This window comes from Lepus europaeus, chromosome 17 (genome assembly GCF_033115175.1).
Source record: "Lepus europaeus isolate LE1 chromosome 17, mLepTim1.pri, whole genome shotgun sequence".
NCBI classification, from domain to species: Eukaryota; Metazoa; Chordata; class Mammalia; order Lagomorpha; family Leporidae; genus Lepus; species Lepus europaeus.
In genome coordinates this window covers 41,136,164-41,151,298 of record NC_084843.1, presented here as the reverse complement: position 1 = coordinate 41,151,298, position 15,135 = coordinate 41,136,164, and the positions used below count along the sequence as shown (strand labels likewise).

Here is a 15,135-nt window from a genome sequence, read left to right as displayed (position 1 = left end):
TCACAGACGAAACTCTTTACCTTGCCTCATATGTCTGGGTAGGAGCAAGAGTTATGGCCGATTTTAGTCCTGCTGCTCTCATCTGGGCCTCTCCCTGGCTTTGTAGAGACTTTGGCTCAACTGGTCCCACCCTAGCATTTCCTCAGCTGCTGGAGCATTTAGACTTTTCTCAGTTCGAATCCATAGGACTTGGGGGAACATGCATTTATGGAAGCAGAGATCCCCCTAGCCATTTCCTAAGGTCCAGAAGTTAAAATGTTCTGAAACCAGACATCTTAATAGCATTAAAGATTGTCAAATTGGAGTTAAATTCTTGAAGGATCCTAATGGGCACTTTAAAGGATGTTTGTTTCTAAATTAGTAGAATTAATAACTGTTACTCTATTTGCCAACAGTAGAAGATGAGGTAGAGTTGGGAAAGACTATGAATGTAATCTGTTGTGCATTATAATTTTATTAGCTGTTTTAACAGCTTATGTTGCCTAAGCCCATGAACTATTATAAAGTAATATTAAAAAAACAATTACTTTTTGGAGAGAAAAAGTCACAAATAACATTAAGTGAAAGGAGTGGAATGAAGAAAGCAGGTATATACACTCACTGTGAGAAATATATCTATGTAGCTATGGCTCAAGGTAACGCGCAGAAGTAAAAAAAGATTTTATTAGGAGGGACAAGGGTGAGTCTTTTTAAAAATATCTTTCATGTAAATTATTGCATATGTCAGTTTTGCAATTTAAAAGTTAAAATGGATTTATATTACCCCAGTAGCAAATATGTATTTTATTAATAAAATATTGTGCTTGATATTATTTTTGTTTTATAGGAGAGCCAGCAGAAATCCACAAATGTAGTCTATCAGGCCCACCATGTAAGCAGAAATAAGAGAGGGCAGGTGGTTGGAACAAAGGGTGGATTCCGAGGATGTACCGTGTGGCTAACAGGTAAGCCATGTTGAGAATATATCTAGCTATCTATCTACGTCTTGTGTGTGTGTATCAGTGTTTTAATTGAAAACAGATGTGAGATGCACAATTTTAAGGAGGACAGATTAACAGATTGCACATGTTACATGTTTCTTTTAACAGCAGAAGTAGGCTGAGAGGTATAGTAGAAGGACAGGTTGTCAATTCTAACTCTACATCAGTGAGAAAGAGAGCAAGATCTGACCGTAGAAATAGTTGAATCAAATCACAAAAAAGCAGATAACTGTCAGTTTTCTCCTCATTGGCAGAAAGGATGAGGCAAGTCAATTATAGCATCCCTTTTCAGCCCCAAGGAACTTAGTCCCTCTGTGTGCTGGCCATTACAATTGGGGCTTTCCTACCTTGATGTCAAGCATTTGGCCATCTGGAAGATTTTGGGTGTTCAGAGATACTTTCTGTGGTTTTCTGATGTTCTGATATAATAAGGGAGAATCTTTAAACCGAACAAATATAAGGATCTGTGCTAGGAAGAACACCAGTGATTCCATGTGGCTGAGAATTTCCTCTTGGGAAGAACATGCACCCACCGAGGTGATGTAATGAATCCCCCTTTTCTTGTGTCCTTATAGCCACAGAACATCAAAGGTGAGGGTTAGGAGCAGAACTGCAATTAGAATTTCAGCCTCCCCCTCCCAAGTCCTGGCTGTTACGTTATACTCTGAGTACAAAGTAGAGAAAGCCATTCCTTGGGGAACGAGTCTGACAGAGCCTGGACTCAAAAGGACAAATCAAGTTGATTTCATGGACATGACTTTTCAAATGGAGATGAGCCCAGATGTAAAACTAAGTTTATTTAAAGTACAAAATCAGTGCTTACACAGGCTGATGTAGTCTAACCTGGATAATTTTCAAGAATATGGCAAGCAGGAAGCTGCCATGCATTTTTGCTTGATGTTCTGGGTCTTTTTCCTTTCTTGTCCAAATCAGCCTCATTATTGCCTTTTTAGAAGTATTTTCCTAATGTCTTTGGTTTCTTGGTTCCATTCATACCTAAATTTTGCCTCCAGCGTGAAAATACACAGGGCAAGGAGCCTGCTAGATTGCAATATGCAGCATTCACCTGTCACTATTCCTGAAATATTTGTCCCAGCTCCCTCCGAGAGACATGATTTGAGGCAGTAGGTACAGCTGTATTCCAGAAGTTTCCCTCTTTTTGTATGTTTTCCTTCATAGGAGGTTTACTGGCAAAAATAACTTTTGTGTTCAGACATATATACAAAGTTCATTTTTTTCTAATGCAGCTTCCTCTTGAAGAGGAAAAGAGCACAGCGACAAGAGGAGAAAAATCTAGTGTGGATTTCTTCTTTTCTTTTCTTTTTTTTAACTCTTAAAAAAATCATCTTTGAGGCCAGCATTGTGGTACAGTAAGTTAACCCACCACCTACAATGCCAGTATGCCATATAGGATCCCAGCTTCTCCACTTCTGATCCCAGCTTTCTGTTAATGTGTCTGGGAAAAGCAGCATAAGGTGGTTCAAGTGCTTGGGCCTCTGCCACCCACATGGGAGAGCCAGATGGAGTTCCTGGCTCCTGGTTTCAGCCCAACATAGCCTGGTTGTTGCGGCCATTTGCAGAGTGAACCAGTGGATGGAAAATTCTCTCTCTCTCTCTCTCTGTAACTCTCCTTTTCAAGTAAGTAAATGAATCCTTTAAAAACTGACCTTTTATTTATTAGTTTTTCATTCTTATGCCACAGAGGTATAATATTGACCAGAGATATTGGAAGACACCAAACACTTCAAATGCAGAGACAAAAATTTGAACCCCAACTGTTCCTGGAGCAGTGTGACTTTGGACAAGCTGGTTTACCTCACTAAGCCTCAGTTTCCTTATGTGAAAAATGAGAATAAAGATAGCACCTGTCTCATGGAGGTGTTGATAGAACTAAATGAAACAAGGCGTAAGTGCCTTGGCCCAAAGTACAGTTCTCAGTGGGTGTAACTAATATGACCCCAGTGTGTTAAAATAAATGTGCCAGCTAGTTACATACAGTTACTGTGATTTCGGATTTAGCATCCCTGCTACTGTAACACGAAGGGAAGTTTCTATTATTTATCACATTTTCTATTGCAAGAGAGCATTACAGAGATGCAGAAGTCCTGATTTCCCTACACTGCAACCTGACACAGATTCCAAGAGGAATTTAACTCTTAAATCTTTATCAAAATGAAATTGAGTAACACAATCACAGACAGTGCCATCAACAGTAACGTAGCTCAGTTCATGTAGCCATTTCTTCTAAGGATCCTCTGTCCAGGCCCAAGGCATGACTTTAAGATGTAAATAAGATAGGCAGATCATTTACTTACTTTTTAGAGCTCTCCTTTTTTTCTCCTAGTCTCTTTTCCTCTCTCTGTCCTCTGTCCCTACTTTTCTCTTACTCTTTCTACCGTTTTCCTCTCTTCTTCTGCCTTCTCTTTATTAACCTCTTTGCCTATTTTTCCCCTCTGAAGAGTTTTCCATTTACATACTGGGCACTGTCTGACAGCAGCTTGACACCAAAGAATGTTCTTCAGGATCAGAAATCCTTAGGACAACTGGAATTTTAGAATTCAGGGAAGTTCAGATTTTGAGTTTGTAAGTAATGTGGGCAGGTTGCATTTCTTTCCCCTTTTCCTTATGTTTTTCCTCATATAGAAATTATGAAGTGTGCTTTTTCAGTCATCGTGCTTTGAAACCATGCTGGCAAGCACATGGTAGCTCTATTATTTAGGCCTAAGAGTTTAAAAAAAAAATAGAAAAACCTACAGCCTAGTTCAGGATGGTACATATTCATATTTTGAGCGTCATTTTGGAAAAATCTTGGAGCCAAATGCATGTGGTTTTATGGGCTCTCAGGTAGGTGAGCTATCTCCCTACCCCCGCAGCTGATCGCTGTCATATGAGCGGATATGAGACTACTGTTTCTGCATCTCTTGGTTTTCGAAGAGAATCCAGAATCCAGATTAGTATTCATGACTTCCTAATCTTGAAAGCATTCTGCAGGCAAAAGAGAACATACTGAGGACCATATGTAGTCCCCAGGTCTCACTGTTATGAAACTTGCTCACTTTGAAAATTTTATAAATATAATCAGAACAATTATTTCAGAATTTGAAAAAGCAACACAAGTACTTGGTTTGTAGTAAATTATACTTTTCCTAGGTTTTAATGATTTTGATTTGAGGTCACTCAAGTGGTTGTAATGAGGAGCAGTTACACTGAAAAGTGCAGGGTCAGCTCAGAGCTTCCCACCTTAAACAACCTGAGACAATGCCAGTGTGTCTTGCCTATTCTGCATAGGACTTTCCGGTGCTGGGAAAACAACGATCAGTTTTGCCCTGGAAGAGTACCTCGTCTCCCAAGGCATCCCTTGTTACTCCCTGGATGGCGACAATGTCCGTCACGGGCTTAACAAAAACCTTGGGTTCTCTGCTGGAGACAGAGAAGAAAACATCCGCCGGATTGCCGAGGTGGCAAAGCTATTTGCCGATGCCGGTCTGGTCTGCATTACCAGCTTCATCTCTCCTTTCGCAAAGGTAAAACGTTCTGGGGAAGAGGCATTTAGGCTAGCAGCGAAGGCACCTGCATTCCATATCAGAGTACCTGGGTTCAATTCCCGGTTCTGGATGCTGACTCCAGCTTCCCACCGAAGTGGACCCTGGGAAGCAGTGGGAATGGTTCAAGTAGTTGGGTTCCTGACACCTATGTGGGAGGCCTTTATTGCACTCCTGGCTCCTGGCTTTGGCCCCAGGCAAGACCTGGCTGTTACAGGCTTTGGAGGAGTGAACCAGCAGATGGGGAACTCTCTCTCTCTCTCTCTCTCTCTGTGTGCGCGCGCGTGTGTGTGTGTGTGTTTCTGCCTCCTCAGAATAAAAAAAAAAATCCAAAAAGCTTTGGCATTGCACACAATTCTCACAGACAGTGCAAATACTCTCAAACTGCTAGGAGAAGGAGTGGGTGCCTGGGAGGGTACAAAGGAATGTTATAATTTGCATTTTGCTGCTGTTTCTTCCTCCTCTTACATGCTCCCTCGTCTCCTCTATTTAATATTAGCCATATAAAGAGAGTTCCTTTACTTCCAGATGCAAGGTCTCCAGTTGACAGGAACCTTGTCACTCTCACAATTATAAGGGATATTTGGTCAGAGTTGAAAAGAAGAAAAAAGTTAAACAACACAAACTGTAACACTCTGCAATCAAGTGTCTGAAAAAGAGTATTTAGTTGGCTAAAGAAAAGAGCAGTTCACTTCCAAAGCATCAGGTTATGTGTGCTTAGTGTTGACGTCACTGAGGTGGTGTGACACTCTTGTTTTTAAACAGGAAATTTCTGGGAGCTACAAATAATGTGCTATTTGCTTTGAATCCATGAATTGGATCCAGCGCTCTTGTATTGCCAGGGTGTCCTGCTAAGAGGGGCTGTTTTCTGCGTTTTTTCTGAATGCTCCTGGGATAGCTGTGTTTACCAGAGTGAAGCTTCTGGATTTCCTCTAAAGGTCACTGCAGAGAACTAACCCCGGAGTTATCTCGAGGTTATCAAGCAACAGAACACACAGTGTTGTGTGATTAAAAATCTCATTGTGAAATTTTGTCTTGGTCCATTTTCTGTTGCTGTAACAAAATACCACAGACTGGGAAATTGATGAAGAATAGAGGTTTGTTCAATTCAAGGCTGTGGATACTGGGAAGTCGGAGAACGTGGCCCTGACATCTGCTTGGCACCTGGTGAAGGCCTTGATGGGGCATCATAACATCGCAGAGGACAGAGCACAGTGAGACAGAGAAGCCGTCCGGTCCCACCCATCCTGGGGGACTGACCCTGATGCCTTTAACTAGTCGTAATTACCTCTCAAAAACCTCACCTCCAAAACATAAATTTGGGAATAGTTTCCAAGACATAAAATCTGGGGGACACACTCAAACCACAGAAACCTCAGTTTACATTCTTAAGTGTATTGTTTTTCAGGATCGTGAGAATGCCCGCAAAATCCATGAATTAGCAGGACTGCCATTCTTTGAAATATTTGTAGATGCACCTCTAAATATCTGTGAAAGCAGAGACGTAAAAGGCCTCTACAAACGGGCCCGAGCTGGAGAGATTAAAGGTACGGGAAAGAGCTAGCGGCCCCTTTGCCAATCACTCAGACTGCAGATACTTCTTACTCTGTCCTCAGAGTCTGTCTGAAGTTTCAAACTGTTTTACAGAATTGCATGTAATATACACAGCTTTTTATAAAGTCATAATATGTCCACTGTGTCTGTGGGCTTATTAAAAAGTTGGGTTTTCTTTTGTTCTTGAAGAACCTCAGCCAATAGCAGTAAATACCGAGAACTGATATAGATCAGGGCTGTGTTTCATAGCTCCCCCTTCCTTACTTTTCCTTTCAGTCCTAATCAGTTGTCAAGGGCTTGGACTTAGCCAGATTTTGTTGATGGGTTGGGCTTTCCATATTGAAAATACAGCTGTATATCTTCTTACCTATAGTTGGAGGTCAAGGATGGTTGTTTGATCTTTTCAGTTATAATCTGAATTCTCGGTTTAACACATTGTTCCATTCCAACACGTTATGCCTTATTGATTAAAAGGATTTTTCTGGGATGTTTGGCCCAGCAGTTAAGGTAATAATTAAGTCTCCTATTAAGAGCACCTAGGTTTGTTTCCCAGCTCAGCTCCTAATTCCAACATCTTGCCAGTATAGACTCTGGGAGGCAGCAAGTGATGGCTTAAGTAGTTGAGTCCCTATCACTCAGATGGGAAACATGGATTGTGTTCCCAATACAGTTCTTACCATCATGAGCATTTGGGATGGTCCTGTCTGTCTCTGCCAAATCAATCATTCGTACAACCAACCTGTCAGTACAGATGTGATTTTTTTTTTACTCTTATGCTTTGCAGGATTTACAGGTATTGATTCTGATTATGAGAAACCTGAAACTCCTGAGTGTGTGCTTAAAACCAACTTGTCCTCAGTGAGTGACTGTGTCCAGCAGGTGGTGGAACTTCTGCAAGAGCAGGTGAATGGGCTAATATCTCTCTTTTTTAATTTAATAAGAGTCATGGAAGATAATCTATGCTTCTTTTACTGAAGCTTTCTTTTTGTAGTTTTCACTTCAGTTGTTATTGATTCTGCTTCATTTCAGAACATTGTACCCCATTCCGTCATCAAAGGCATCCACGAACTCTTTGTGCCTGAAAACAAACTTGACCAAATTCGAGCTGAGGCTGGAACTCTCCCTTCACTGTCAATTACCAAGGTAAGAGGGTCCATTTTGATCAAAGGAGAATCAGATTCATTGTCTAACTTTATAACCCTGTTACAATTACTATTAATAGGGAAGGCATAAATAAGGGACGTGTAAAGTCTATGAAGAAAATCACTTCATTTTTGCCATTTTTTAAAACCTCTTGTACAAGCCACTCTCTCACCAAGAGTTGCCACAAGGCACTGCTCAATGCCATGTGTAGAGCCAGAACAGGGAAGTAACTTATTTATTTGTATAGGGCACTTCTACACAGCTGTCTTCATACCTTCAGCAAGGTGAGGGTTAGGCATCAGGCATCATTTGTTGGCAGTGACTAAGGAAAGTTTGCCCAGAATGCAAGTGGCTTCTTGGGCAAACACAAAGGCATTTGAAGAAAACAAACAAACAAACAAACAAAAAACCCTGATCTAAAATGATCCAAATGCCTCAATCTTTTCTACTCTGTGAATGACATTCTTACTTCACCAGTACAGTGAAGTAAGTCTGAGGAAAGAGTACAGTCTGAGGAAAGAGAGAGACAGCTTTGGTTACATTGATTTTACTACCTGGATGGAGTCAGATTCAACCCCAGTGCTGAATTGCCTGCAGTGGCTGTTTTATGAGTCAGTATTAGATGGTCTATAGAAGGTGATCAAGTGTGTATTGGAACCTTTTTATTACTCATTAAAGCAGTGGAGATTTCTAAGAGGTAGGATAAGTAGGGAACCTGCTTCGGCTCCTAAAGAGCCCATACTCTGATAAGTCATGAACAATTTATAAACAGTACATCCAACTCCATAAAATAAATTCCGAGCACCCTGAAACTCCAGGCAGATAGGTAGACACATAGTTATAATTATAGCATGGCATTTTAGTTCCAATAACAGAATGTTCCACAAGAACTTCAAAGAATCCAATGATTATTATTTTTGGTTTTAGGGACAGCAGAAAAAGTTTTAGAGCAGTGACCCGTGAGCCAGGTTTTCAAGGATGAACAAGAATTTGCAGGTGGGGAGGAGGCTAGGTAAAGCACAGGCCTGAAAACCACATGTATTTGGACTACACATCGTCTGTCATTGTTGATGTATAGGCCCTGACTGGGGAGTGGAAAGAGATAGAAGTCCTGTGAGTCCCAGGGACTGGAGTTTGAAACATTTTCAGTATCTTGCTAATAATCTGGGACCCTATCCTATAGCCAATTATCTGCCCACCTGGTGGAGAAAATACAGCCAAACCAGAATTTTTGTGGAATGAAGAATGAAAGGAAGAAGGTTGGGGGAGGGGAGGATAGATGGAGAGAGAGAATCAACAACTCATTTGCACATTGTGGGAATAGATACAGCCTAAAGTGTTTGAGTAAATCATCTCAAATTGAAATCTTTTCATCACTCTTCGACAGGAAAGTTCTAGACTTCAACCTGTCTGGCCTTTTGATTGTAGGTCAGCGTTAACGTGTGGGAACACTTAAAGCATAAAAGGTTCTGGCCTCAATCTCCTGTCAACTGATATGGAAAGGATTGACCTGGGGACAGATGATGGAAGACCAACTTAGGGAAATATTCACTTGCTTTGGTGTTTTGCAGCTGGATCTCCAGTGGGTCCAAGTTTTGAGTGAAGGCTGGGCCACGCCCCTCAAGGGTTTCATGCGGGAGAAGGAGTACTTGCAGGTTATGCACTTTGGCACCCTGTTAGATGGTATGCTTTTGTTTTTGTTCTTGCTTTTTGTTTGTTCTTTATTAATGAAAGAAAATTATTTCCCAGAAGTTTTCACAGGAACAAGAAATGTCCACCTTTGGCTTGTCCATCTTATTGCAACAATAGTTACATCATTTATGGGATGCTCAATTCTGTTATGCATAAGCTTTCATTTTAGAATTTTTTGTTGTTGTTCTCAAAGGATTATTGATTTTTTATGGAACTGAAAAATGAAGATTTTCTTGCACACAAAGCCAAGAGAAGGTTAATTCACTTTCCCTTCCACCTGCTCCTTGCAGTTCCTGATGTTCAGAGGGTATCAGTCAGTTAGAAGTACCACTGCCAGCCGCTAAGAACAGTGCTGGGGCAGCCAAGGTGAGCTCAGCACACTTTGTTGACTCACTTGGCACTTCCCATTCTCCAGACTGCTCCTGCCAAGCATTATTATGGCAACTGCTTTCCTTGGGGGAAAACTTTAGTGTTTGTAGCCATACATGGAACATGCATATTGGGATGATTCCATCTACTACGCTCTGATAGGAGGATGTTAGGGCTTTCTGGGCACACATTAAGCAGTTTTTAGAAACTACTCTGGTCAAGGCCAGAATTGTGTGTCATTCAAGAGAATTCCTGTTCCTTCTATGACCATTTTGTTCCTAGAACCGCCAGAGCTTATCAGTTATAGCTTATCTTCGTCAATATTTTGGGGAATGGCTGCCAAGTGGGGAGGGGACGGTGGTGGAATCACACTGGATTTGCAGTGCTGAGCAGGACTCCAAGTCTTTGAGGAACAAAAGTCAAATATGTTCTTTCTTGGAAAAGATGTTCATGCTTCTGTCCTAGGCCTGGGCCGTTGCCTAAGGAATGAGATATAAAGTCAGGCTCAGAACTTAAACACTGATCAAATATTCCTCGGCTGTAACTGATAATGCCCCACAATACCTTTCTTTTTCAGATTAAATAATATTCCAAAGGACACTTTATTTACCCTGCCTAAACAATAATAAGAAGGCATATATGTGCCATACTTCTCTGTTCCCAAATTATCTTCTCAGGGATAATTTCATGTGATCCTCACAAAAGCCCTGGAAAATAGGCAATTCTTACTGCCCATGTCACATATAGGAAAACTGACTTTACCTTAAGTGATTTGTTCAAGTCAGCGTCCATTACCCCTCGAAGCCTAGCCCAGTGCTCTTTCCATAGTAAGCCGCTCTCCTGATGTCCATCGGAATAGAATCTGCAAGGCCAGGATGTGTGCACAAGGAAGGCTGACATTTATCTTGATGCCTTACCTTCCACACATGCTGAACACAAGCTGCATCAAGTCAGTGTCACTGGACAAATAAGAGGTTGACTCTAGGCATCCACACCAGAGCTGTGGCCAAAAGACAAGTGAACCACAATGAATGAGGGGGATTCATTGTAGACACTGCTGTTGACCTTCAACAAGTCTTTGTTCCATAAAGAAAAAATAGCAGGGTGGTAGGTGTAGTCACAGAGGTCATTGTTAGTTGGAGTTGGGATCCACAACTTCTGTGTGGCAGATGCAAAAGCATCCTGGGTTAGGCAAAACCAGTTTGTGTTTTGAGAAGGAGGGGAGAGGGCGTTTTCTTGGGTTAAGACTGTAGAGCTTTTGATGGATTCTTAAAATATTCTATGATCCAAAACTATAAAGAACATCTACATAGATAATTCATCTGGATAATATAAGCAAAATCTCTCCCCTCCCCTCTCATACCACTTCGGTTTCATTTTATGGGCAGAACACATTATGTTTCCATTTCTTATGTGCTCCTCACTACATTGATATGGATGAAGCATTTATTATAGAGATATCTGCCTACCCCAACCCAGCCCACCAGCCTGGGGATATAAATGAGGTCTCTTTCCCATTAACACTTGAATCCCACTAGTTTGAAGCCCCAATAAGCTCACATGGAAATCCCAATCCTTTCCTAAGCCTACATACAGTGGGAATTCCAAAGCAGTGAGGTTCCTGTGCTCCCGAGTCAGGCCTCTAAATGTGTGCTGCCTGCTGTGTGGATCTGCGTGGCTTTCCTGTGCCCACAGTGGTGCAGATACTGCCCAGGCACTTGGCCACGAAGGTTCTTGGTTCTTGGTACTCACCAGGCTGTGGCCATCTATGGATTCTATCCCAAGTGGGAAAGGCAAACTTCCCTTCCTCCTGCTGACCTCAGTAGAGGATACTCTAGGAGGTTGCATGAGACCCACAACACTAGAGAACTGAGTGAGACAACTTTTATAATCTGTATGGACCCGATTATCCTCTTGTAGCTCCCGTGTGGCTATGTCAATACCAGATGTTGTGCAGTTTTCATAACCTCTTACCTGCTTCCAACTTGCAGGGCCTGTTGCTTGGACTTCCTGTAAGACTCCTTTGTTTCACTATGGGAATTCTCTACTGGCTAAATCATCCACCTCTGCACCCAGAGAACATTGGACATAATTCTGCAACCCCACCGAGGGCAGGACTCCATGCTCTGCACACCTTCTAGAAACTTCCCTTACCCATATGAAATATTAAAAATAGGTAGCAGGGGTATGATGTCCTGCTTACCTCTATCATTCTCTGTATCACAATTTAGTTTTGGCCTCAGTAGAGGAATAATATCGTAGTGAGTAAGAATGTGAACTGGGGAACTCAAAATGTCTGGATTCTGATGTCAATGAGTAGCTATAACCTGGGCCATATAAGTATATATAGAGAGTGCCCTCATTTGTATATTAGAGATGTTAATAACAATACCTCCCTTACCAGGGTATTGAAAGTTTAAGAGACTGCCTGATCCATTAGCAAATGTTCCATTCATGTTAGCTATTGTCACGAGCAAACCCTGATTGTACACAGTTAAAAGAAATTGGAGTCCTACAAGGATGAAGTAGCTTGTCTGGAGTCATGTCAGTTTGGAAGTAACACAAATAAGATGCTTGCCCACTAGCTAACAAATATTTATTGAATGCCCCTGTATGCCAGGATTCGTCTAACTGCTATGATCATGAATCAGATGTAAGCTTGCTGGGACAGACAATACAGCTTGTCTCTGAGCCATAGACCAGTGTGTTCTTCTCATCACAGCAGTGGTTGTGAAATTTTTCTTTGTAAGCCAGAGAACTCTATTTTCTTTAATTTTAGAGTATTTGCATATACATAATGATATATCTTTGGGATGAAACCCAACTCTAAGCACAAAATTCATTTATGTTTTACATACATCTTACATACATTGCCTGAAGGTAATTGTATACAGTATTTTTAGTGCACCTGCTTCTTGACTGTGACCCAACACATGAGGTCAGGTGAGGAATTTTCCACTTGTGATGTCATATCAGTGATCAGAAAGTTAAATATTTTGGAGCATTTGAAATTTGAGGTTTTCAGATTAGGGATGCTCAACCTATATATACAGCAGGTAAAGTGGAGTTAGTCCCCTTGGAGAAGATGGGGGCTTGCTCTCCCTTCCAGCTGGCTGGCAGCCTGGAGGGTATCTGGGGAAGCAGACTGAAGCCTACTGCTCTGGACATAACCATGGCAGCATTTCCTGGCCTGAGGACTTTTGGACTGAGGAGACATAGTTAAATGCTAAAAGCTGATTTGTTTATATGTCAGAAGGCTGGGCAAGAGATCATTTATATTGATATCATTTAATTTTAATGAATTCATGAAGATTTGAGTCAACACCATTGACAATTCAAAATGATTTCTGTGGCCACAAACATGTGGCCAATTTTGTCTATCATCAAACAGTCACAAAGATCTAGTCAATTACAATCTTCAGGCAAACATTTCTTTTTGTTCTTACCATGTCTACTAAAGATATTTTTTAGTTTTAATTTTCTTGAATGTTTACATTTTCCCCTAAACCTAAAAGTAGAATGACTTAGTTACTCAGTCTTTTTCGTGACCTCTGAACATCTGGGGTTCTAGAATGGTCTAGGGCAGTCTACTTCTACACCTTCTCCCAGAGCCAGAGTGGAAGCCATCATATGTTTGGTGGTGATGGCATCATATATGTGCAAGGGAGGACTTCTTGCTGCAGTCGGAGGGGCTATAAGCATATATTATATGTAGTTATTTAAAAATAGATAATTATCTGAAGAGTGCATTTGGATTGTTTTAAACAGTATCCAAATAAATTCTTATTTCACCTGCTTTTCTGCTGTTATATGTTTTTCATTTATTTTTTATTTTTTTATTTTTTGACAGGCAGAGTGGACAGTGAGAGAGAGAGACAGAGAGAAAGGTTTTCCTTTGCCGTTGGTTCACCCTCCAATGGCCGCTGCAGCCAGCGCACCGCGCTGATCCGAAGCCAGGAGCCAGGTGCTTCTCCTGGTCTCCCATGTGGGTGCAGGGCCCAGGCACTTGGGCCATCCTCCACTGCCTTCCCGGGCCATAGCAGAGAGCTGGCCTGGAAGAGGGGCAACCAGGACAGAATCCGGCACCCCAACCGGGACTAGAACCTGGTGTGCCGGCGCCGCAAGGCGGAGAATTAGCCTTTTAAGCCATGGCACGGGCCTGTTTTTCATTTTTAAAAATAGCATACTGAAGTGCCCCATAGCTTTATATGTTTGTGTATGAATTTTCATAATAGGAATTTGTTCCTTAACATTGTTGCTTTTAGATTATTTTGGAGAGTTCAAAACTTGTTTCTTAATTGTATTTGTATTTCTCTAGGTATCCTCCATCATGGTATGTACTTGAACTTCACAAATAGTTAAATTATTATGATTAGATACATTAATTTGAAATGGTTAAGAACACATCTTTAAAAGGATCTAAATTAACCAGCTGTAATTCCTATCAGTTCATCATCCAACCAGTCATAACACAATAACACTCCAGTCTTCTGCTGATTGGAGTCTAAATAATGAAAATTTCTGAATGAGATGCAGCTGCTATTTATAATGTTGTATTTGGCTGACAAAAGTAAACTTTCTAAATAGTTGTACATTTTGTTCCTGAGTTTCTAAAATTCTGTGATTCTCTTCCAATGACTGTTGGTCTTTGTTGAGTTTCACAAATCTGGAATTTTTAAAAATTGCATTTATACAACATTTTTAATTGATGAAGGCTAAATTCATTTTGGATGCAATTTAAAGTGGATGCACCTGGTTGGATTGTGTATAATTATACTTCATCTGTTTGCAATGTGTGATTCTGCATGAATTTAATTTCAAGCTATCATGATTGATAGTTATCAAACTGGGAATACATATACACTTGCTGTGACTTAAACTTCTGCATCGTACCAGCACAAAAAGGTAAAACTCTGAAGATATCATCTGTCTCTGGTGTTTTCATCATCACTGTTTTTCCTTAAAAAAAAAAGATAGCTAAGCAATAAAGAATAATTCAGTTTTTGCCTAGAGCCCCAAGTAACCAATAAGCACATCTACAATAAAACAGAAGCTTTGAAAATAAAAAAAGAAAAATTATAATCAAACAGGAAGTTATCTTTTGGATTTACCATGTTTAAAAGGAAAAAAAAAAAACACAGTACTCTTCTCAAGAGAGATTCCACAGTCGGATTATGAAGGTAGCTCCTACTAGAGCTAAAGGGTGTGAAGAAAAAGACTTTGAAAGTCCCCATCCATTTTTAAAGCTATGGAAGATGTTTCAGCACAAGTAAGTGGTTAAATTTGTTCATGTATTAACAAAGCTGATAGAGAAAGTAGGGAAACCTTCATAAATCTGTCTCTCCCTGCGTGCAGTTGCAGCTACAGGCATGGGAAATCAGTTGGCGTTATTATTCTGTGAAACTCCTTTCCATAACCTCACCCATCCTGACTACCCATGGACGAGTGCTGCTTCATCATTTTGGATTTGCCCTCAAGGCCAAGATGCTGCAGTAGGCAGGAACCCAGTGGACTGAAGGAGCCATTTGCAACAGCAAAGCCAAGTATCCCTTGGATTTCAACCCAGAATCCTTAACGTGGTGGACGAGAAGGCTGCAGGGCAAGGCTTCCTCCAGGGGCAACAGCTCCAGCTATACCTTTTTTTTTCTCTTGATCCAGTCTCTCTTAACCACCAGAGGCTAATACCATGTCTTCCTCTCAGCACTGTGATTGGTAATCAATCCACAGAAATTGCGATTTCTGATTCCCACATCATCATCCACACTGTTTGTTGGGCTCTCTCCCTTTTCTTCACCTGGACCAGGCATTGGACTTCATCATCTGCCATCAACCTCCAGTAATCTGGTGCCTTGGGG

General features: G+C 41.0%; 1 protein-coding gene across 2 annotated transcripts in view; it reads left to right on the top strand.

Moving 5' to 3' along the window:
- Positions 1–15,135, top strand: part of PAPSS2 (3'-phosphoadenosine 5'-phosphosulfate synthase 2) — an 82,150-nt gene that overhangs the window by 49,421 nt on the left and 17,594 nt on the right. Inside the window, exons 2-8 of one of the 2 annotated variants that reach the window (XM_062215021.1) lie at positions 827–944; positions 4,269–4,504; positions 5,931–6,069; positions 6,861–6,979; positions 7,106–7,219; positions 8,791–8,902; positions 13,599–13,613. In XM_062215021.1, coding sequence (XP_062071005.1) covers positions 827–944; positions 4,269–4,504; positions 5,931–6,069; positions 6,861–6,979; positions 7,106–7,219; positions 8,791–8,902; positions 13,599–13,613 — 853 coding nt within the window. The remainder of the gene's footprint in view (positions 1–826; positions 945–4,268; positions 4,505–5,930; positions 6,070–6,860; positions 6,980–7,105; positions 7,220–8,790; positions 8,903–13,598; positions 13,614–15,135) is intronic. The other variant, XM_062215022.1, reaches the window with a different exon arrangement.